This window comes from Zootoca vivipara, chromosome 5, assembly GCF_963506605.1.
Source record: "Zootoca vivipara chromosome 5, rZooViv1.1, whole genome shotgun sequence".
In the NCBI taxonomy this organism is placed as follows: Eukaryota; Metazoa; Chordata; class Lepidosauria; order Squamata; family Lacertidae; genus Zootoca; species Zootoca vivipara.
The window spans coordinates 94,636,694-94,660,983 of record NC_083280.1 but is presented as its reverse complement, the minus strand read 5'-3'; the positions used below and the strand labels follow the sequence as shown (position 1 = coordinate 94,660,983).

Here is a 24,290-nt window from a genome sequence, read left to right as displayed (position 1 = left end):
AGTGGATTAGTCTTGCCCTGGGAAAACCACCTTCATGATGATGCTATCTCCCCACTAGGGACTTCAAGCCACTTGCACAGCTGATAGCAGGGTGAGATAGTGGTGTCGATTGCTGAAATGCTTTGTTAGCTAGACATGAAAATTAAGTTTAGTGGAAATTAAGTTGAACACAGTAGTGATTTAACAATGGCTCCCAATTTCATTGGGGCAGGGGGAAGAGGGTGAAAGAAGCAGAACACATGTGTTTTTCTTATTTCTACAGGAACCAGTGATAGAAGGGAGTGTCAGTGGGTTTTATGGGCTGCTTATGAAGGGTTATTAAAAGGAGCAACATGACTCTAGTTCCAAAATACAACTAAGGCACAATGTGTGGCTCTGATACAATGGAATGTGAGAACAGCAAACAACGTGCGCACACATGGAACTGCAGAGAGCTACAATGCAAAAAACAGATTTGGGAAATGTGAATTTGTGGCTGCTGTGCACATGAGCCCTACTAGGAGTGAAGCAACTTTCCTTCTTCCCTTCCTTGTTCCGTCTTGTTGTGGGTCCTCTAGTGGCCACTGATCAGCGTGCAGTAACTCAGAGGCCTCCTCATATAGCCAAGAAGACTCTAATTCTGGATTGCAAGCCTTTGTTGCCCCATCTGCCAGAGGAACGAGGACCCACCCCCTTTGTATGTTTTCCCTCTTGCTGTATTGTTAAAAGCTGGGCATTACTTTGTTAAGATCCCAGCAGAGGCCTTTGGAAACCATATGAGTGGCCCCATAGAAGGGACCACTCTCATAAGAGCCGACATAACTCCTGCTTCCATGCTTTGATCCTTCACATGATGTGATCCCAGAGGAAGCATGCTACACTTACAATATATTGTGATCAAAGGCAGAATTTTGATCTGAAAGAAAATATTAGACTCTGCGTAGAGAGAGACAACTGAAAGAAGAAGCAGGAATTGTCGACCATTGTGTGTCAATCAGAGCAATGGTTGGCACCCACCAGGAATGAAAGGTCCTATGTCAATTTATCTATTTTTATTTATTTATTGTAGGTATTTGAATACCGCTTAATCACTAACATTTCTACAAACAGGATTATGTTTGTTAATTGTTTAAAATGCTACAAATTAAATGGCTACAAAATGGCATTCATCCAAAATACCTACAATAAATGTGTGGTTGAAAAAGATTTGGTTTGTGGGAATGGAGGCAAAACTCACTTGGTTCAACCCACGAAGAGGAGACAGAAAATGGAGCATTGTGGGAGAACCTGCCTTTTATGATTAATATGAAGCAGAAATTTAAAGTAGTGTTGTGAGTTTGAGAGGAGTAGGATGTATGCCTGAGTCCTTTCTAATTCCTTGATCCAACAAGGATTCAGTTGCTGGAATAGCAAGACAAGTTTCTAGTTTGTGAGTTGTGTGTGAGAGCTAGAAGCTAGAAGCAAACTATAGACTGTGCAGCTGAGAGACAGAGCCAGGCCTGTTTCCTGCTATAACCCAAGGCTGTGGGTGTGGAAGAAGCAAGACCCTATTGCGTGTTAATGCCATGAGCCCCTCCATTGTAGGCTCAGGTTGTAGATATGTGTAAAAAACCATACATCATAATGACAGCACAGTCTCTGCTATCCCTCCTTCTGAGGAAACCAAACTCTGAGTAAGTGCCTGGAACCCCTGGAATCCTGCACCCGTCAGAGATTGGGGGGGGGGGGGCAAGCAGCACTGATGTTAGAAGTGGGATTCATGTTTCTAGGATGAGGACATGTGAGCGAGGTGTGCTTGAGTCAAGATGGAGGGAGGAACCGCAGCATTCCTGGAGCAGTTCAGGTTGATGCTCCAGCAGCAAAACCGACAAAATAGGGAGCAGCTTGAGCAAATGATCCAGCAGCAAGGCCAGCTGCTTAACAAACTGGAGCAGCAAAAAAGCCACTGACTGGACAAAATGGAGTTGCTGCAAGCAGAGAGGGTGAGAAACCCCCTTGGGGAGAAAAGTGTGGCTCCATGCAAGGTGAGAGCCCTGCGGCCGGATGAGATGCTACAGGGGTTTGAAAGTGCCCCAGGAGCTCAGCTGCAAGGCACCCAGATGGAAGCAGTGACCCAAGAGTGTAGATGGGCAGCTGAGGGGCTGGAAGTGCAAGGAACTGCAGTCAAGAGCTGGAGGCAAGGAGGAAGACACCTCGGAGAAGGGCAATCCTGAGAGACAAAAGAATCCAAATAAGGAGAACAGGAACAGATAAAGCAATTTTATTTTGTGAGAGAAGAGTCTAGCTGCAAACAGCTGCGATACAAAATGAAACAAATTGTTAATACGGTAGTCTCTGGATGTACCCAGTCTATATGAGAAGCTCAGTGTGTGAAGAGGTTTGAGCTGATTGCTCCAGCTCAGACCACATGACTCCCACCAGCCACTCCTGAGGTGCCCCAGAAATAATTTAGGAACTTTCACCACTTTGTAACTAAACCAAGTTTACTGCCTGTGCAACATTTCTGACCAATGTATGGAAAAGCACATGAATTTGACCTTTGATGAGTTTAAACAAAAAATAATTTCCCCCCTTCCAGTAGCACCTTAGAGACCAACTAAGTTTGTCATTGGTATGAGCTTTTGTGTGCATGAGGAGTTTGTAAGTAAACCAGTTTTTAATTTACCAAAGGTGGTCTTTTCCAATGCTGGGGGAAGAGGGAAGTTCCCCCACAATGACACATTTTAAAGGTCTAGCAGCCTATGCTTCCCACCCTTTACTTTACTGCATACTTTGTGATTTTAAATCTCTGCTGGGCTTCTCTCACTTTGTACTTGCCCCAAACTTGGATCTTGGCATCCAGGAATTCTCCTTTTACAGACATATATTTTTGAACCAACACAAATGAAGCCAGTTTGCTTAAAAATATGGATGAAATTAAACTCCCTTTCATGTTGTGTGTGTGTAGCTATACATTGCTGGACAGTTTTGAAGGAAAGGCTAAGCAGCCTTCTGTTGTGAGGTGTATTGCTCTGAAATTATTGGATCAATCAAGGAATTGGACAAGATGACCTGGAAGGGCCCCTCATCCTCTAGGAGTCTACAACCTCTTCTGTACTTCTAGCAGTTGTGTTAATGGGGTTTTCATGTGCGGCACTAAGGCTTGAGTAAGGGGAAGTGGGGGGGTGCCCCTACCCCTGGTGACATCTGCCTAGCCTGCCTCTCTGACTTCAGCATGTTGCCTAAGCAAAGTCCTGGATATTTGGCAGTTGATATACTGATAATATTTAATAGCTGGCATGCAATAGTATTAGTTATTTGCATGTATTTGATAAATGACAAAATGAAATGGGATTTGATATCAGACAGTTTCTGTGAGTTCAGATTGTGAGACAATCAAGAGATTCTGAAAGAAGCGTAAGATAAAAGTGCATCATAATGTAAATATTAATATTTAATTTATATTAAAACATTTAATATTTGAGTAGCAAGACTGGATTTTTTTGGGCATATTTCACAAATATTTATTTCAGCTGTAAAACATGTATGCACAATGAAATTTCTAATCCATGTGAGATCGAATAATAGCATAATATTGAAAGAACTGCAGAACAGTTTCAAAAAGGCTTGAATATCAGCATTTCCGTTCAAGAGGTTTGTAGTCTCAGTGGAATGCAAAAGGTTCTGTTGGTAGAAGTCTTTCTTCTCTAATTGATTTTATTGTTTGGTTTTTCTTCTGCTTCCCTTCTGGCCATTGTGTTTGTATCAAGGCTGACAGCTATCTATCTGTGCTGCAACCTGTCCCACTTCACAAGGTACAAGGAACATCACCCCACATTTGTCATATATTTGTGTCTCTGTGTTGATATTTATAGTAAACTGTTATGTGTATAAATGAATAGCACTCGTTGCTGATGGCTCAGATACGGAGACGGGTGTGCCATAATGGTGGTGGGGGAATAGCATGGCAATGGCAATGGCTAGTCTAGGGAGGGGCTCTTTGGTGCATGACTTCTGCAAGGGTCAGAGAGAGAGGAGGAAAGGCTTGGAGATCACAGTAGCTGTGTGCTCTTGAAAAAGGAGCAAGAGTGAAGTGAGACTGACGTTAAAAGAAGTTTGGGGCTTGGCTAGAGGCTTCATAGCAAGAAGGGTTAAAAGAAGACTGCAAGAGCAGGGTAATTAAGAAGATGACAGGGAGCTTTTGTTTGCTTAGCTAAGGGTCCGAGCAAAATGGCAGGATTGTATTTGGGTTTAAGAAGAAGCCCAGTAAGCAAAGGAATAGAAACCTACCAGGCTTACCCTGAACTAAGGGAATGAGTTGGATTCTGGGTGCTTAACGTTGTAAATCAAATGGTTTTCAACCATTGCCTTTTTTAGTTTCTGCAACAAAACCCTTAAATGGACCTTATTTTAGGTCACGTGCACACTACTGCCTTGAAATGCAGTCAAGTCATTCTATTTTTTCCAATTCAGATCAAAGCTGGTTTGGAGAAAAAAACATTTAGAACACAGTGTTTCTTAAAAACCAAATGGATTAGTAGTGTGGATTGTCGTGTACACAGCTATAGTCAGGGGTGCCAATAGAATTCCCTGTGCCAAATGCATTGCATGTAGGCTCTCACCGCCTACCCCATAATCTATTGTCAATAAGTTCTGCATATTTACATACAGTATATTGGCCCAGCCTCCCTCACAGGGCTGTTTCTGGTGGTTTATTTGTTTGTTTTCTTATGCACCGCATAAGTTCCCAGGGCAGATTGCAACAGTATAAAATTCATTATTAAATACAGTTTTAAAACAAACCACAGTGATAGGAATAGGGTGGATCCTACTGCAAAGGAAAAAACCAAGGAGTGGAGGATAATATGAACAACCTTGAGCTCCCAAATGGAAAAGCAGGTTACAAATATGTAATGTCAATTACAGGAGCCCCTAGGTTTAACTTCAATGTTCCATAGTCTTAATAATTACAGAAAAATGCAAAAAGAAAAGTTTGCCAACCCTGATATATAACAAGCAAAAAATGCCCTGTGTTCAGTTTCTCAACTCCGGTTTCTGAACTGCCAACTCTCAGCCCAACCTCTCTCACATTGCTGTTGTGAAGGTAAAAGGAGGAAGGAGATGACAAGGGACACAGCCTGGAGCTCCTGGGAGGAAAATCAGGATGTAAATGTACAGCAAAAAGAAGCAAACAGGTGAAATTTCACAACTCGGAACACAAAACGCACAAGACATTTTGACAAGCTGAGAAACAAAAAATTGCATAGTTGTCTGTAGGAACTGTATCAGGAAGTTTTAATGTTTAGTGTCACACTGTGTTTTTATGTTATGTTGGAAGGCTCCCAGAGTAGCTGGGGCAACCCAGTCAGATGGGCATGGTGTAAGTAATAAAATATTAGCAGCAGTAGTATTATTATTTTATATTTTTGTTTATGGCTACAGGACCTTTTTATATTACCTTTTTATATTACTAAATAGCTGTGTCTGGGTGGGGGGCATGGAAAACAAAATGGGTGTGATTGCAATAGCACCATTTTTCTATGCTCGTTTATTTCAAGGGAATTAATTTTGAGTTAAACACACTGAAGCCAGCCACTGAAGGCAACACACTTGGGGTTTGGTGGTTCCCTAGACTGGATGGCTGGGAGGTTGCCTGCTCTTGATGGAGTGATTACACTCCCTCTGAAAGAGTGGCTATGTAGCTTGGGGGTACTCATGGACCCTTTGCTGTTACTTGAGGCTCAGGTGGCCTCAGTGGCTCGGAGTGCCTTCCATCAGCTTTGGCTGGTGGCCAAGCTGTACCCCTAGCTGGAATGGGGTAGCCTAATTATTGTTGTCTATGCTACGGTAACCTGTAGGTTACTGCAACACGTTATACATAGGGTTGTCTGTCTCTGAAGATGGTTCAGAAATTTCAAATGGTGAATAATTCAGCGGCCAGGTGGTTCGCCGGGACAAGATGGTTTGAGCATATTGCAATGATCCTGGTCTGACTGCAATGGCTGCCAGTTAGTTTCTGGGCCCAGTTCAAAGTGCTTGTTTTGACATATAAAGCCTTAAGTGGCTCAGGACCGCAATGCCTCAAGGACTGCCTCTCTCCATATGAGCCTACTCGGACCTTGCGATCATCCTCTGTGCCTCGTCCTTGAGAGGTTCGGAGGGTGGCAACACAAGAACGGGCCTTTTCTACAGTGACTCTCCATTGTGGAAAGCTCTCCCAAGAGAGGTTTGGCTGGTGCCTTCATTATACAACTTTGGGTACCAGGTGAAAACGTTCAACCAGGCCTTTGGCTGATTAACATCTTTTACCCCTTTTAAATGTGTGGGAGTGGGGGTTATTGGTTTATTTTTTCTATTCTTGTTTTTATTGTGTATTTTGTGCTTTTATATTGTGTTTTTATGTTGTAAACCACCCTGAGATCTGTGGATGAAGTACATGAAGTACGTGAGTCCTAGTACATGGGAAATACTTTTAATGAGAAATGTTTTGTTTTTTTAAAGGTCAAATATAAAAATAAATTTATCTGACAAAAGGGTGGGGGTGGACAGGGAGAGAAGAAGGCAATTGTGCACAAAGATTGGCAAATGGAATCAAAATCCATTTTTGTCAATTTCCTGGTTACCTGCTACCTGCTAGAGCAGGGTTGGATTTCAGACGTACTCCAGAGGTTCTTTGCAAGAGAGAGATTGCGAAGGAGAACACTGCCAGAAATGTGGTTTGGCAGTTCCAAGAAACAAAACTTTATGGGAATTTAAGACCAGTCTAACCAAATCTTACCTTACCTTATCAAATGTAAGCTTGTCCATGTTTGTTATATTCCACTTTTTTCCAAAACCGCTTGACCGATCGCGTTGAAATTTGGACACAACGTCACATGTGAATAGGCAAGTGTTTGTATAAACTTAGATTATACTTAGAGTCCCATGGACTGCAAGAAGATCAAACCTATCCATTCTTAAGGAAATCAGCCCTGAGTGCTCCCTGGAAGGACAGATCGTGAAGCTGAGGCTCCAATACTTTGGCCACCTCATGAGAAGAGAAGAATCCTTGGAAAAGACCCTGATGTTGGGAAAGATTGAGGGCACTAGGAGAAGGGGACGACAGAGGACAAGATGGTTGGACAGTGTTCTCGAAGCTACGAACATGAGTTTGACCAAACTGCGGGAGGCAGTGCAAGACAGGAGTGCCTGGCGTGCTATGGTCCATGGGGTCATGAAGAGTCGGACACGACTAAACGACTAAACAACAACAACAACAGATTATACAGATGTCACACCTATCACAGGTAAAAACATGGGTTTTTTTGAAAGACCACAAAAACAGGAACATGAGAGGTTGCAAAACATTGCCCTCTAGCGGCAACTCCACTGGTACTGCAGCTAGAAAAGCTTCCCTCTCCAAAACATCTCAGCTTGGATTTATCAGGGAAGAACGAAACAGCAGACTGAGCTGAATGGAGGTGGGGGCTCTCCTGGGTTGGGGGCAGGGCAGGTTTGGGACAGGTCATGGGTTGGGACAGGGTGGGGGGAGTCACAGGGATGAGCCACAGCAACACATGGCTGGGTACAGTTAGCCTTATATGAAAATGGACTATTCTTTTTTCCGGGACAAATTTCTGCACCATTTCTTATGTTAGTGGTTTCTGTGGCCAGTCAGAAATGTGTTTAGATTAGATTCCTCTGCTCAACAGCTCTGCACTTACATAGTAAAATAAAGCAGCGTTTCTCAACCGCTGTTCCGCGGCACACTAGTGTGCCGCGAGACGCTGGCTGGTGTGCGGCGACGTGCGGCGACGAGAAGGGCGATTTGCATTGTCATGTGCCTGGCGGCCGCCAATAATCAGCACTGACCCGCCGGAAAGCAATATTTATCCTCCTCTTTCCCAAAGCTCACTGCAAATGAGCCTGGCGGCCGCCAATACACAATGCTAACCCACCGGAAAGCAATATTTGGCAAGTGTTTCTTACAGTCATAATTATAATATAGGGCGGCACAGAGTTAATTTTTTTAACTTTTTTAATGGTGGTGTGCCTCGTGATTTTTTTCACGGATCAAGTGTGCCGTGGCCCAAAAAAGGTTGAGAAACACTGGAATAAAGAACTATATGACCTTTGTGAAAATAGGATGGAATTTAAGGATACTGCTCTCTTGAGAGAAATGTAAAATGCTAGGTGGCATTCTTGAGCTACATCACAATCCAAGGGATCATCACAATTGCTCAGGCCTAAATTTGTTAGTTTTTGGGATGCGGGTAGTGCTGTGGGTTAAACCACAGAGCCTAGGCCTTACCGATCAGAAGGTCGGCGGTTTGAATCCCTGCGATGGGGCGAGTTCCTGTTGCTCAGTCCCAGCTCCTGCCAACCTAGCAGTTTGAAAGCACCTCAAAGTGCAAGTAGATAAGTACCTTCCAGCGGGAAGGTAAACTGTGTTTCTATGCGCTGCTCTGGTTTGCCAGAAGCGGCTTAGTCATGCTGGCCACATGACCTCGAAGCTGTACGCCGGCTCCCTCGGCCAATAACGTGAGATGAGCTGTAACCCCAGAGTCAGTCATGACCTAATGGTCAAAGTCGTGAAAGTATCTTGTGAAAGTATCTTGAAAAGATACAGCACAGCACCTAGAAACATAAGGTAAAAAACCTATCTGCTCACTAGCAATGTCCAGCTGTGCCAGTTCGCCCAGTACGCTCCATGGCGTTTTCCTCTGCTAAAACTTTAACCTTTCTTTCCAGTTCTAATTTGCAGAGCTTGATGCGCAGCTAGAAAAGTAATTCCGCTTCAGTGTCTAGAAATTACTTTTGGTGACTCCTTTTCATTAAAACTCAGATGTTTATTTTAAGGTAAACTCCCCAGCCGAGAGATGCTTCCTCTCAGCTGTAAGAGCCACGACACACAGATACAGACATAGTAAGGACGTTTCATATTACAGAGAATTACAACAGCAACCGAGCACATAACATTCCTGAATGAAACGTCATCAGCCTGTGATTGCAGGGCGAACACTGGGCTGGCTATCTCCCACACCTTACATGGTCAGGGGTCCCTTTACCTTTGAGACACTAAAAACAAGTTGTTTATAGTTGTTTGCTTCTGGTAGCAGCCTTAATCTTTTAAGGGTCCCTTTAGCTTTGCCCTTTTAAACTTGTTATTTATATACTTTGCATCTGAAATGCCTTCTGGGAGCATCAACTATTTATGCTGTGCAACGTGCATTGCACTAATTGCAAACAGTGATTGAGCGAAGCTTACATCTAAATTGCTTCATGTAGATAGCTGTGTTGGTCTGATGCACTAGAAATAATAATAATAATTGTCTAGTAGCACCTTATAATAATTATTTTAATAATAATAAAAATTGTCTAGTAGCACCTTATAGACCAGCTAAGTTTGTTCTGGTATAAGCTTTCATGTGCATGCATTCAGATGCATGCACACGAAAGCTTATACAATAACAAACTTGGTACCGTGTTTCTCCTAAAATAAGACGTCTTATATTTATTTTTCCTCCCAAAAAACACACCACGGCTTATTTTCAGGGGATGTCTTTTTTTCTTTTTTGCTGTCTTTGCGGAGGGGGGAGAGACGGAGCGAGGCGAAACGGGGTGTGTGTGTGCAGAGCACAGACTGCCCACCTCGCGGGGGTAGCCTCCTCCTGCTGCTGCATCTGGGTAAGGAAAAGGGGACTTCTCCCTCGTGCGCACGCACACACAAGAGCACCAGAGCACCCCCCATTTTAAGCCAGTTCTCCCTGCTCGCCACCCCACCCCTCTGCGGACCAGGAAACTTCAGCAGGCGGCAGCGGCGCAGTGCGAGGAGCCCAGCGGGGCAGCAGCTCGGCTTTGCCAAACTCACGATGACAATCAAAGCAGGCTTCATTGCTGTCAGGAAAGCGCGTTCGGCGTCCAGAACTTTCTCCCCCGCCCCACTTCCTCCTCCAGCTGAGAAGCGGGCTGATCGGGCGCCTCTTCGCCACCGCCGCAGCGCTCAGGGTGTTCGCCTCCAGTCGCCCACGCAGATCCCGGGCTTCACCTGCAGCCGCAGCTGCCTCTCACCAGGCTCTTCGCGCTGCACTGTGCTCCCTGAAGCGACTCCCACCCCCGGCTTATTTTCGGGGATGTCTTATATTTATTCTTCTAATGAAAAGCCTGACACGGCTTATTTTTGAGGACCGTCTTATCTTAGGAGAAACACGGTATTTAAGGTGTTACTAGACAAGTTTTTATTTTTTATTTAGACATTGTTAGACAATGTTTTATTCATCTGCACTTATGTACTTACAGCACTTGTATGATGCCCAATAGCAGCCTCCTAAAATGCAATATGTCAGCCATCAATAAAGCAGTAAAAGAGCAAAAAAACACCAGTGGCAAATAAAGCAGTATAATAAGATACCCATCACCACAAAAAATTGATTAAAATGCAGATACAGTGATGCCTCGCAAGACGAAATTAATTTGTTCCGCAAGTTGTTTTGTATTGCGGAAATTTCGTCTTGCGGTTTTCCAATTTAAACAAATCAAAGCAAAAAAAAAAAGCAAACAAATTCGTCTTGGGAAGCACAGCCATAGAAAAATTTGTCTTGTGAGTCAACAAAAAGATCGCAAAACACTTTCGTCTTGCAAGTTTTTCGTTGTGCAAGGCATTCGTCTTGCGAGGTACCACTGTATACAAAACCTGAGAAAATGTAAAGTCTCTTCATGGAGTAGAAAAGGGTAGACAACCTTGGTAGGGAAATCTAGAGAAGGGCCTCTAAAGATTATCTTACTTAATTTATTAGTCACTTTCCATAAAAACATCTCCAGTTCCACCTGGTCCTAATCTGTTAAGGTCTTCAAAGGTCAGAATCAGAACCTGGAAATGGCAGATGATAACATTTAGGGAGGCTTTTAATCTTTAATCAATTATTTTATTCTTCTGTTGGAAGCTGCCCAGAGTGGCTGGGGAAACCCAGCCAGATGGGCGGGGTATAAATTATTAAAGGGTAAAGGTAAAGGGACCCCTGACCATTAGGTCCAGTCGTGACCGACTCTGGGGTTGCGCGCTCATCTCGCATTATTGGCCGAGGGAGCTCGGGTCATGTGGCTTCCAGGTCATGTGGCCAGCATGACAAAGCCGCTTCTGGCAAACCAGAGCAGCACATGGAAACGCCGTTTACCTTCCCGCTGTAGCGGTTCCTATTTATCTACTTGCATTTTGATTATTAATAATTAATAAATAAATTAACAACAACAACAACAACAACAACAACAACAACAACAACAACAACAACAACAGGCACTGATTCCTGTTAAAGACCTTTCGGCCCTTTTCTGGAGTAGCTGGAGTTTCCAAGCTGCTTTCAAAGGAGATTGCTGGAGCCTGGGTAAATAAGGCAAGGCTATCTTTATCCAGGTACTGTTGAAATTGGCACACCAGCTAAAGCCTCATCACTTTCCATGGGAAGTAGTTTTTTTATGAGCTTAGCCCCTTCCATTGAAAACAAAGGGCTATTCCGTGCCTCAGTTTGGATTGTGCCATGTGTCATAAATATGCCAGTTTCTGGGACATGATGGGATTTTGTTGAAATTATCTCAATACAAGTCAATATCAATACATATGTCAGGGACTGGACTGTAGGGGACAAGATGGAGGAGGAATGGTGGAGATCCCTGTTTAGAGTAGTTTTTAATGACTGATGTTTAAATGTATTTTTAATCTCTGTTGGAAGCCGCCCAGAGTGGCTGGGGAAACCCAGCCAAATGGGTGGGGTACAAATAAATTATTATTATTATTATTATTATTATTATTATTATTATACAACACACACACCCGTTCTCCTGCCGCTGCAGGAGAAGAGGAATGCAGCCGATCTACAGCAGGGGTTTGAGGAAGGTCACAGCTCAGAGACAGATGAACAGAAGAGTTGGGAAGTGTTGGGAGAAGGGGAAGGTGAGGCAGATCCAGGAGAGGAAGAGCAGCTACCTTGTCACTGGAGAGTATTTCTGACCCCACTTCTCCTAGAACTCGGCGTTTGTTAAGAGTGCAGGAACAGAGGACTTGGAGACAGTTGACCACGAGTAGACACCGTAAAGGGAAATGCTGTTGCTAGGGAAGAGGGAGGAGGAGCTCAGTTGGAGCAACACATTTGTTGGGGCAGACGGCATTCTTTTGTCTCTCACTATTATGAATGAATGAACTCAATAAAAGGGACTTGTTTTTCTCTGCTTCTTTCTGCCACCAGGGAGGGATAGAATTCCTGAGTCTGACAGCATAGCAGAGCTACTAGTCTTGCCAAACTTAACATTGAACCTTGTGGTTTTTATTGATTGTAAACCTTTTGGTAATTTTAAAGCTGTTCACACCTTGCCAATTTCTGTGGCATAATGGAAACTATGCATGGGCTTACACAATTACTGGACCATTTTGTTATTTATTTATTCATTACAAAGATTTATATGCTGCTCTTTAGTTTGGAGATTTTTATAGTGACTAACAATTAATAATGTAAATAGCAACATTAGTAAGTTAAGATCAGGAGCATCAGCCTGCTCTTACTGTTCTTTCAATACAACAGGTACAACTCTAGCATTACAATAGTTTTAAAACAGTTAAAAGACTCAGGCAAATAAAAACGTGTTCCCCAAGGAGAGTATTCCACAGCTGGGGCACTGCCATGGAAGTCTCTCTCACCCACCTCACTTCTAAAGGTAGGGAGGACCTAGAGAAGGACCTCCCAGGGTGGTCTTAATGACAAATCACATAATGCGCCAGCTCTCTGGGAGCAATATCTCCTCCTCCTCTGAGCTCCCTTTGCCACCTAAGTTCATAAATTGCAAAGAATGCTGTGTGCTTAGGGCACAACAAAAACGAGACATATTCCTTAGGAATTGATTTGACTTCATAAGGTACACAGATAAAAAGGAACACCAGCAGACTCTACCCCCCCCCCCATCTCCTGTATGTGAAAATTTGGAATAATTATATCTTTCACTTTGCTCCTTGCTGGCCCTCTTTCCCTCTGATTATACTTACTTATAAGGCGTGTTCTACTTTTTCTTTGGTCTTGTTAAGAAGATGGAAAGCGGCAGGTGATTTAATGTTCTTGAAATTGAATCACACTTTTTATGTGTCCCCAGTGAAATGCCTACAATCTGTGGTTATTTGTTATTAGGATTGATTCTAGTTTACTTACATATTTTACTATGTAATAATAATAATAATAATAATAATAATTATTATTATTATTATTATTATTATTTTAATCAAAGAATGCAAAGTTGGGAAGATCTGCCTTCCTTCAGGAGGCACAGAAGAACAATCTTGCATTTTATAGACATACATGGGAGCAATTTCCAAGCAAAGCTGCTGGAGTGAACAGTCCCATTGCCCTGGTAGTTCCGTCCTCTCCTGAGAGCTTTTTTGAGACTTGCCTGATGAGAGAACAAGAGGATTCTTTTCAGGCAGGCTTAACTATTGACTGCCCTTGATTATTTGTATGGAGGATTAACTCAGAAGGTGAAGAATACCAGCCCACCTCCCAAATTAATCCTGATTTACCCTTTCTGCATAAAGTCCAATAAGTGGGGGGACGAGACTGCTGCACCAAACAAACAAAAAACCCGTGTTGTCAGCGACCTATTTGTGATATCTGAATGGCCCATTTACAATAGTTAGCCCTGTCTGGAAGAAGCATGCACAGGCTATGCAGAGGTCCTGAAAGCAGCTCTGCCTCACAGGACTTTTTTTAAAAAAAATGTTTTAAAAATGTTCTCAAATCAGAGGCTTGGAGAAGGTGGAAAGAGAAACTAGCAATTAGCCTCAGCTGCTTTGCTAGACATCTACTGTAGGTGTTTGTGACTTGTGGAAGTCGCCCCCCTCATCCAGTGTGATGTGCCAGCAGAGGATGCGGAGCTCTAGCAGACGCCTCTGAGATTTCCTGCTCCCAGCAGACAGCTTCTTCCAGAGTCCCCAGTTTAGGGGGAAACTCCTCTCCCACACAGTTCAAAGTTACAAAGTGTTTGTTGTCTCTGGATGCAAGACAATGCTAAACAATACTATCTACCATAGCTGCCAAGTTATCCCTTTTTTAAAGGGATTTTCCATTATGCTGAATAGGCTTCCTCGCGAGAAAAGGGAAAACTTGGCAGCTATGCTATCTACTACGGTATATACAGTTCTTCTGGTCCTTGAATTAAAGAGATATATGTACAGAGAGATCTGCCAACACTATCATCATGCAATCTAATGCTGCCGTGTAAAACCCACAGTCTCTTCCCCTGACTCTCACAGATCCAGACCCTGACAGCAAACAGGGCAGTATCAGGACAGGACATGAACTAACATGGCCATAATGAAAGCCATGCCCCAAAGACTACATTTCTCAACCAATGGGATGATGACTGACTCAGCAAGTCATATACTTAACCTTGCTGGTGTTGCCGTGGTAACCCAGTGCACCTGGCACCCAGATGTGGGTGATGTGCTCCTCAATACCCGAGTACTGTGTAATTTAACCCACTGTTCACAACAAGAGGCTATGATGCATGCTTATTTTGAAGCACCGCTGAAAGTGTGGCTTGCATCTGAGTAAACAAAGATAGGATTGCACTCTTTATTAAATACGTAAAAATATGCCTAGCAATCCATGTAATAGGTGATCCTGGTCATCCTTAGATGTGAGAACCACTGAAATAAACTTTGTAGCCTACACTTACACAGTAACTTACTATTTACTCAGTTACTTAAATGCAGAGAACATAGTAAATTTTGATTTTCCGCATATGTAACAGGGTCAAATATAGATTTGTTATTATTTCTTTGTCCTGAAATGGTATTATCTGAAACACAACTTTGGCTTTAAGATGGTTAAACCTGTTTTTTTAAATGAAAAGTATGCACTGAAAACTAGCTCTAAGGATGGCTCACATCACAGTGTGACAAAATGCCTCTGAGTGTCAAAAGCGCAGAGCTGCTTCATAATCTCTGCCACTCATTCTTTGCAAAATGCAATTCTGTACACATAGACTGCTTGTCATAACAATGGGCGCATCGCCAATATTTTTAGAAATATTCTACTTGTCATTCCTTCACTATGTTCATATTATCCTTTAAAAAAATAAAACTGTGTGCACAGGATGTGAGCTCACTGGAGCTCCTGTACTGCTCCTTGGCTTTCAGGGTCAACCTCCCTTTCAGTGCTGCTTTCAAATGAAGAATCAGTCTTTGCAGGTACAAAAACCAAAGCCCAAGGACTTTTACCTGTAAAGAATTGCCTTGAGGAAGGAGAGCATAATAAGGATTAAAAGCAGTGCTTCTTAAAGGCACTGACTGAAAGGCAACAACTGCAGTATAAACGGAGAAACCTGTGTAATCTTGCTGTTCTGTCCCTTTAACATGCTGTATCTTCACATTCTTTGTTTAGTAAAAAAGCGTTTGGAAGGGAACAGTGATGAAATGTCAAGGGCCAACAGTTTCACAGAAGACATGGACCTCATCTCTGAAGAGGCACCTTTGCCCGTGTCTGATGTGTCACAGTAAGTGCAATAATTATGAGTGTTTCTTAGAAACACATGACATTTGCAGATGTTACAAAACTTCCTGGAACACTTCCTCGTGCACCTGTAGTGCCTTGCAACTTGATGTTTGTGATAGAATTGGCATAATAACTTGTTGATCAACGGAGGTGTTTTCTGCAGGATGGATGTTAACTCTAACTGTTATTTGAAGAAGGTTTATATAGCAGTGTCTTTTGGGCAAAGGATTCAGTACGCTCCCTTTTGGTCTGTATGACCTATTTTATTTTGTTTTTGTATAATATGTTGAGCTATTATGGTGGATTTGTATCATTTTTTTTTAAAAAAATGTAACTGTTATAGCATGCTGATTGAGATGTTAGCATTTTTGTGAATAAGATTCCATGTAAGGAGCTGGCATTAATATTTAAAACTCTGGGACCTCCACACCTCCAATACTACCTTTCACCTTGTGTGCCTCGTGGCCTATTTAGACTTTTTTCTGGAGCCCCGTTTTGTGTACTTTCACTGTATTGTCAGCATAGCTTTAGTGAGAAGTGGAGCATCTTTACAACAATCCTGGGGCAATGGAATCCTCCCCCAGAGGAGGGTTAATAAATTACATCTTTACAGAGTTGGAGTGCATGCAGCTTTCATGAAATGGAAGTTGCCCTTTGAAAAAGGCTTTTCATGCTTTTAATATTCATTGTCAAAAATTTGGTTGTGGTGCCTAAGTACTCTTCAGAGAAATTGATTGAGAAATTAAAATTTAGAGACACTTAGATATTCTGCCAGAAATTTAAACCTCAAGATCAAAATTTCAGAGAGTCAGTGAATGGTATAGTGGCAAAACTTGCTGAAGTCCTACATCTATATGATGGAAGACAAAGACAATAATACTTTGAGACGCTTTGGACTCCACTTATTTTATATATGGATCAGAAATTCAATACAGACATTTTTATATAAAGGCTTTTTCATTGCTACCATAATATATGCATGAGTTATTGTTATAATGATTATATATATATGTATTTTAAAAATTTTATTTTCTTTCATAAAATTTATATACCACTTGATTGTTAAATGACTTCAAAGTGGTCTACAAAAAGAATAAAACAATGAAATTATCAATAAAAACATTCAAAAATATTCAAAACCAGCAATAAGCTAAAAACCAGATTAAAACACATGGCAATATTATGTTCTTGGCAAGCACCACAATGAACACAGTGAAGGCACCTGCTTGATGTCAATAGGCAGGGAGTTCCAAAGTGTAAGTGCTGCCACATTAAAAGATTTCTTCCTTACAGATGCAGAATTAGGGTTACATACTGTAGCACCTGAAATGGTGCCAAGACCTCACAAAGCAACATGTAGAAAAAGAGTGATGCAAGATATACAGTATTAGGCACATGAGATAGGTGAAGCATTACTATGAGCCAGCTTTTCTAAATCACACAAGTCTGACCGCTCTTAAGGAAAGCACCAGGGAACAGAGATGTTTTCAAAGCAGCATTGAATCCCTGCACTGAAGGAACCAGGTGTAAATCAGTCATGTGGATCAAGTAAATTGTTGCTGTAAGTTTTGTACCTAAGCATGTAAATTACTACATTTTATCTGATATATGGTAAATATTTTTATTTTGTATGTTTATAGTTTAAATACTTTACTAATGCTAAGTCACAGTGAACTATTTCTCATCACGTATTTTAAAGTGCTGGCCTCTTTGCTGTACTAAAACATGGCATGGAAAAGTTTGGAAGTAAGGTTTTATTCAATCTTAAGAGTACAAGCAGAATTGTCATTTTGTGAGCTTGTCAAAATGCATATGCTTACTTTCATATATCATTCTATTGAGATTGGTGCTGATATATAAGTAGCAGCAACAAAAAATCCTGTGGTGCCTTAAACACCAACAGATGCATTATGTCATAAGTAAGAGGGGACAACCTAGCAGTTCGAAAGCATGTCAAAGTGCAAGTAGATAAATAGGTACCACTACAGTGGGAAGATTCTGTGTGCTGCTCTGGTTCGCCAGAAGTGGCTTTGTTATGCTGGTCACATGACCCGGAAGCTGTACGCCAGCTCCCTCGGCCAATAATGTGAGATGAGTGCCGCAACCCCAAAGTCACCCGTGACTGGACCTAATGGTCAGGGGTCCCTTTACCTTTAAGAGGGGACATGATAGAGGTGTATTAAATTAGGGTGCATAAAATAATAATGCTAGGATTTGGGCATATGCAGTGAAGCTGAATAATGGAAGAGTCAGGATTGACAAAAATAGTTATTAAAACAGTGCATAGTTTTGTTATAGATTTGTTCCAACAAGAGGCAGTGGTAGCTATGAACTTGGATGGCTTTGAAAAAGGATTAGAAATATTCACGGATCAGTGGTCCCTAACCACAGCAGTTATGTTACACTTCTGTTGTTAGAGACGGTATGCCTCTGAATACCACTTCCTTGGAATTGCAGGTGGGGGTGTGTGTGTTTGCACTCCTGCTCTGTTTGCGCACTGCCCACAGGCATCTGGTTTGCCTTTGTGAGAAGAGGAATCAAGCACAGCTCTTCCTGTATTCTTAAGCGTCTAAGGAAGTGGACTTCAGACTTATGTCACAACAAGCATGTTAGTCTTTAAGGTGCTACAAGACTCTTTGTTGTTTCTGCTGCAACAGACTAACATTGCCAAATATAGAACTCTTCATGCCGGTGGTGGGTAGAAAAAGAGGTCCCAGAACTCACCATGAACACACCTCCCTTGTTCACTTAGAATGGCAAGGGTGTTCACCTGAAGGTGCCAGAGCCGAGTTCCATTGGGTTCTGGCTGGAAAAAAAGCCCTGGGTAGAACCAAGTCCAGCAGTGGAACAACGGTTTCCTTTTTGTGGCATGCTGCATTATAGCCATGCAAAAGTCTCTCCTCCATACACAAATGCATACATGTGCATGTACACACCCACCTATCCTGGCAAATAAAAATAATTTCCACAGTTCAGGGACATTTCAGCCAGGCAAAAATACTTCAGGGGTCAGTAAGGGACATGGCTCAAGGAGGGGGCATAGTCTAGGTAAAGTATCGAGGGTCAGATACAGGGGCCTGAAGCTCCCAGGGCTGAGGATCCCAATCCCTGCAATAATCCCTATAATGACGTAGGTTTGACTGATTGAGACCAGCAGAATGTCAGCCACTGAGTTTTGCAGCTGAGTAAGGATTGAACCTGGGTCTGTTTATGGTGGTCCAGTTATTTACTGGAGTCAGATGTGCCCTCGTGTACCAAACCAAATCAAAATCAAAATTTTATTGCATTAGCCGGTTGGCCATAGCACCCCTCGTGTACCAGATATTTCTAATGGTACATCGGTTAGTAAAGTGAGTTTTGGCCTTTCTTTTATTTCTTTGAAGTGCTACTTGAAATAGCTGTTTTAACTGTGACTAATGTGCTTGTACTGCCAATTTTGCTTAACTTTTTATAACTAAACATATAGCACAGCCCATAACAAACCATTTCTTTCTTTAAAAGCAGATGTATAACCAGGTAAGCATGTCTTAATAATGTTTATTTAAACCTGCTTGTAGTGTGATAACAGCATGGTTGAGTTTTATGCTTGATACTGTACTTTTTGATCATGAATTGGGACTAGAGGATTCCACATCTGATAAAATCACAATTCCTGACCACTCCCCACTGCCGTTTTTAGAAGACCAGTACCTTCATGGGGAAAACTAACGAACCAACCAACACCTAATCTGATATCTGGAGGAACTGTGCTACACCTTCTTCTTCTTCTTCTTTGGCGATCACTCGTAGCTGAGTAAGATCGTCTTCCATAAACAGGATTTTAACAATGAGTCCGTAGGTGACTGTGGAGGCCAATTCTGGATCCACAAATCCTTCCACATTGGGGACATTGGTTTCCAGGTGGGAGTTGATCACAGTGTGAATTTGCCAAGCGTGCCTTCCTCTTGGCATGTTTCTCCCTTGCGTCCTGAAATCGAGTTTCTTCGTTGGTAAAGGCTGTTCTCCAACTGGACCGCTCGCAGGCCAGTGCTACACCATGCTGCCTGAGATTCTAGCCACCTTCATTTCCCTGGAATACCTGTACTGCTGCTTTAGTTCACAGTGTACCTGGTTACCTAAGTTTTTAAAAAGGAAAAGGATATTGCAGCAAAAACCCTCAGACCCACCTACATGCCTATGCTGGGTGCTAACCTGTTTCCTATTGTGCTACAGCCTTCATCATCTGTTGCTGTTTGCGTCTTTGGATACAGGGCCTGAGATCAGCCCTAACAGTGACTCTAAGATGCTATATGGAAAATATGTGGGTTTGGTTTCCTTTTTTTCCGTTACGTTATATTGGCAGGCATGAAACACACACAAAAAAACCTGCATTAGGGTGCATGGGCGTACCCAGCATGGGGCAGGGGGGCAGCTGCCCCCCTAGAAGCAAAAAATAAAAATAAATCGTCCTGCTTCACGGTGGCTGCAGCTGAGCTGCAGATGCATCGGGCTCCCGCAAGAGCCTGAAGTGGCTCAGCAAGGCACAGCGGTGTCGCTAGCCTTCTGGCTGCCCGGGGCGGCAAATCAGAAGACAGCCCGCCGGGGGGGGGTGTCCGCCGCGCGCATAAAGGCTAGCGACGCCGCTGGGAGGAAGGGACCCGCACGAAGGGAAAGGAGGAGCAATGGAGACAGGGAAGCAGCTTCCTCCTCCTCTCCGTTTCTCCCTCCCCCTCCTCGAGCTCCAGCGTGAGGGCAGCGCGGGAGCCGTGTTCCTAACCAGCCCAGCCCAGCCCTGGCGTTGGCAGCACCGCCACTTACTGCTCCTGCCGGCCGCGCCCCAACAGCGTACCCAACCCCACTGGCCCCGACTCCGAGGGCTGCACATGGGCCGCTCCTGGCAGCTGCAACCATAGCCCATGGCGGCGCGGCGCCTCAGCAGCTCCCGGGTTGGCGCGCCCTCAGAGTGCGGAGCAGATGCCGCCACCGCTTCTGCTTGGGCTACAGCGGCAGCAGAAGCTGCGGAAAGGGGAGGGGGCTTCGCAGCAGGAGGCGGAGAAGGTGGAGGGGCTCTAAGCCGCAGAGCCAGGCCTTGCCCCCGGAGAGGGATGGAGGGAAAGGAGGGTGGACCTCAGCTCGCGCCCCCGCCGGGTCTGTGGGAAGCGGAGGCAACTAGAGCGCACAGCTTCCTGGTTGCTCAGCCAGCCCTCCCTCTCTCCCTCCCTCCTCCTCCTACTCAGGCGGGGCAGCCCTCGGTGGAGGTGGTGAGGGGGCGCCAGGCTGCCCCACACAAAGTGGAGCCCGGGGCCCCACCCCCCGCCGCACACGCACACTCTTCCCTGGGGCGGCGCCCAGGATGAAACTTGGGCTCTGTAGCCCCGCCCACATTCCCACTTTGTGGCCCCTCCCCTCCCGTGCCTTGGCCCCGCCCCTGGATGACCATGGCTCCCCCCCCCAGTTTTGATCCTGGGTACGCCCCTGTTAGGGTGTATGTTTATTCAGTCTACTCAATAATAAATGTAGTTTTATTTAACCATAAGTGTGGTGAAACAGAATTGAAATGAAAGTCACTTGAATCATAGTGCAGTATGCCATCTTTTTATTAGATGTGTCACTATGGAAAAGGTTTAAATGTGTTTCCTGGATGTATTGCATGAGGTAGTTTTTAAAGAAATAATAATAGGAAAATGTATAAGCAAGAGAAGAGATGCAGCTGAAATTAAAGCGACACAGCAGAGTTCCTTTGCTTTATGGCAACAAAAACAGGGGCCTATTGCCTATTAAAAATTACACTTGTTGGCCTACTGACACACATGACACACTTGACACACATGATCTCCTCTGGTGGGATGGAAGCACCTCTTTCCTCCCTACAAAGTGGAGTTGGGTGGCTCCTTGGAATGGAAGTGACTCCGGAGTAGGGAGACTTGGAAGTTGGTGACTCTTCCCCAGCGCGCAGAGAGGAGGAAGATGGATCTCATCTCTTCTTCCTCCCAAGAACCCACCCGCCCCCCTGCAGTTGCCCTGGCAACCTTCTAAATCCCCAGTCTCTGTTCACAAGTGGGGCAAGGATTTCTCTGGTATTGTTAATGCTCCTCAATTGTTCTTTTGATAACCTTAGCTCAGCCAGGTTGTTTTGTATAAGCTAGCCCAGGAATTCCTTTGCAGCTTGCATTCTCCTTTCATATCACAAATTATTAAAATGCTAGCATTATTAATTTCTAGAGCTTACCCTAAATCCAGGGGCATCTTAGCCATAGAAGCTACTGGCGCAGGGCGCCACGGCGGCAAGTTCTGGAGGGTGCTGTAGGGCGCCTCCGCCGTGCCGTGCCGTGCCCTGAGCCTCCTCTCTACTGGAGGAGCTGCCTCAAGCCCCGCCGGCAGCGCCGCCCTCGCCCACCTCTTCTCGGGCTGTGGTTGCCGTTGCGGGGAAGCCAGCCGTGAGGCTTCTGTCGGCCCGGCAGCCAGGGCTCCCTGGACGGCAGCACCGTGCAGCTGCTTCTGCCAAGCAGGCGGAGGTGGAGGTGGAGCACAGCTGGCAGCGTCCCCGCCCGTTGGGCCGCCCCTCTGGCTGCCCGCCGCGCCTGGCCCTTCCTGGCGGAGTGCGAGTCCGGCATCGCCATTGGCGGTCCTGCCCACGGCGGGCAAGAAGCAGAGGGCGCGCCATGGCGGCATGGGGGGAGCGAGGTGGGCTGCAGAGGGGCCCGAGGGAGAGGTGCTGACCGCCCGGAGGGAAACATGGGGGTGGGGGGGCGCCTGAGGGATCCCTGCACCATGGCGCCAGATAACCTTAAGACGCCCCTGTCTCTAACAATACTTTCCATTTCTTCATCAGTCACGGTGTTGTTGTTGTTGTTTAGTCGTTTAGTCGTGTCCGACTCTTCGTGAACCCATGGACCACAGCACGCCAGGCACTCCTGTCCCGCACCGCCTCCCGCAGTTTGGTCAAACTCATGTTCGTAGCTTCGAGAACACTGTCCAACCATCTTGTCCTCTGTCGTCCCCTTCTCCTAGTGCCCTCAATCTTTCCCAACATCAGGGTCTTTTCCAAGGATTCTTCTCTTCTCATGAGGTGGCCAAAGTATTCGAGCCTCAGCTTCACGATCTGTCCTTCCAGTGAGCACTCAGGGCTGATTTCCTTAAGAATGGATAGGTTTGATCTTCTTGCAGTCCATGGGACTCTCAAGAGTCTCCTCCAGCACCATAATTCAAAAGCATCAATTCTTCGGCGATCAGCCTTCTTTATGGTCCAGCTCTCACTTCCATACATCACTACTGGGAAAACCATAGCTTTAACTATACGGACCTTTGTCAGCAAGGTGATGTCTCTGCTTTTTAAGATGCTGTCTAGGTTTGTCATTGCTTTTCTCCCAAGAAGCAGGCGTCTTTTAATTTCGTGACTGCTGTCACCATCTGCAGTGATCAAGGAGCCCAAGAAAGTAAAATCTCTCACTGCCTCCATTTCTTCCCCTTCTATTTGCCAGGAGGTGATGGGACCAGTGGCCATGATCTTGGTTTTTTTGATGTTGAGCTTCAGACCATATTTTGCGCTCTCCTCTTTCACCCTCATTAAAAGGTTCTTTAATTCCTCCTCGCTTTCTGCCATCAAGGTTGTGTCATCTGCATATCTGATGTTGTTGATATTTCTTCCGGCAATCTTAATTCCGGTTTGGGATTCATAGAATCATAGAATCATAGAGTTGGAAGAGACCACAAGGGCCATCCAGTCCAACCCCCTGCCAAGCAGGAAACACCATCAAAGCATTCCTGACAGATGGCTGTCAAGCCTCTGCTTAAAGACCTCCAAAGAACATAGCTGCCAAGTTATCCCTTTTTTACAGGGATTTTCCCTTATGCTGAATAGGCTTCCTCGCAAGAAAAGGGAAAACTTGGCAGCTATGCCAAAGAAGGAGACTCCACCACACTCCTTGGCAGCAAATTCCACTGCCGAACAGCTCTTACTGTCAGGAAGTTCTTCCTAATGTTTAGGTGGAATTTTCTTTCTTGTAGTTTGAATCCATTGCTCCGTGTCCGCTTCTCTGGAGCAGCAGAAAACAACCTTTCTCCCTCCTCTATATGACATCCTTTTATATATTTGAACATGGTTATCATATCACCCCTTAACCTTCTCTTCTCCAGGCTAAACATACCCAGCTCCCTAAGCCGTTCCTCATAAGGCATCGTTTCCAGGCCTTTGACCATTTTGGTTGCCCTCTTCTGGACACGTTCCAGCTTGTCAGTATCCTTCTTGAACTGTGGTGCCCAGAACTGGACACAGTACTCCAGGTGAGGTCTGACCAGAGCAGAATACAGTGGTACTATTACTTCCCTTGATCTAGATGCTATACTCCTATTGATGCAGCCCAGAATTGCATTGGCTTTTTTAGCTGCTGCATCACACTGCTGACTCATGTCAAGTTTGTGGTCTACCAAGACTCCTAGATCCTTTTCACATGTACTGCTCTCAAGCCAGGTGTCTCCCATCCTGTATTTGTGCCTTTCATTTTTTTTGCCCAAGTGTAGTACTTTACATTTCTCCTTGTTAAAATTCATCTTGTTTGCTTTGGCCCAGTTGTCTAATCTGTTAAGGTCATTCTGAAGTGTGATCCTGTCCTCTGGGGTGTTAGCCACCCCTCCCAATTTGGTGATTCATCTAGTCCAGCCTTTTGCATGATGAATTCTGCATATAAGTTAATTAAGCAGGGTGACAATATACAGCCTTGTCGTACTCCTTTCCCAATTTTGAACCAGTCAGTTGTTCCATATCCAGTTCTAACTGTAGCTTCTTGTCCCACATAGAGATTTCTCAGGAGACAGATGAGGTGATCAGGCACTCCCATTTCTTTA

The 24,290-nt window shown here is 44.4% G+C and overlaps 1 protein-coding gene across 1 annotated transcript in view; it reads left to right on the top strand.

Annotated features, from left to right (window-relative positions):
* Nucleotides 1-24,290, top strand: part of LOC118096523 (potassium voltage-gated channel subfamily KQT member 1-like) — a 265,503-nt gene that overhangs the window by 47,360 nt on the left and 193,853 nt on the right. The window contains exons 11-12 of the mRNA XM_035138468.2: nucleotides 3,734-3,773; nucleotides 15,357-15,468. Of these exons, the coding sequence (XP_034994359.1) occupies nucleotides 3,734-3,773; nucleotides 15,357-15,468 (152 nt within the window). The remainder of the gene's footprint in view (nucleotides 1-3,733; nucleotides 3,774-15,356; nucleotides 15,469-24,290) is intronic.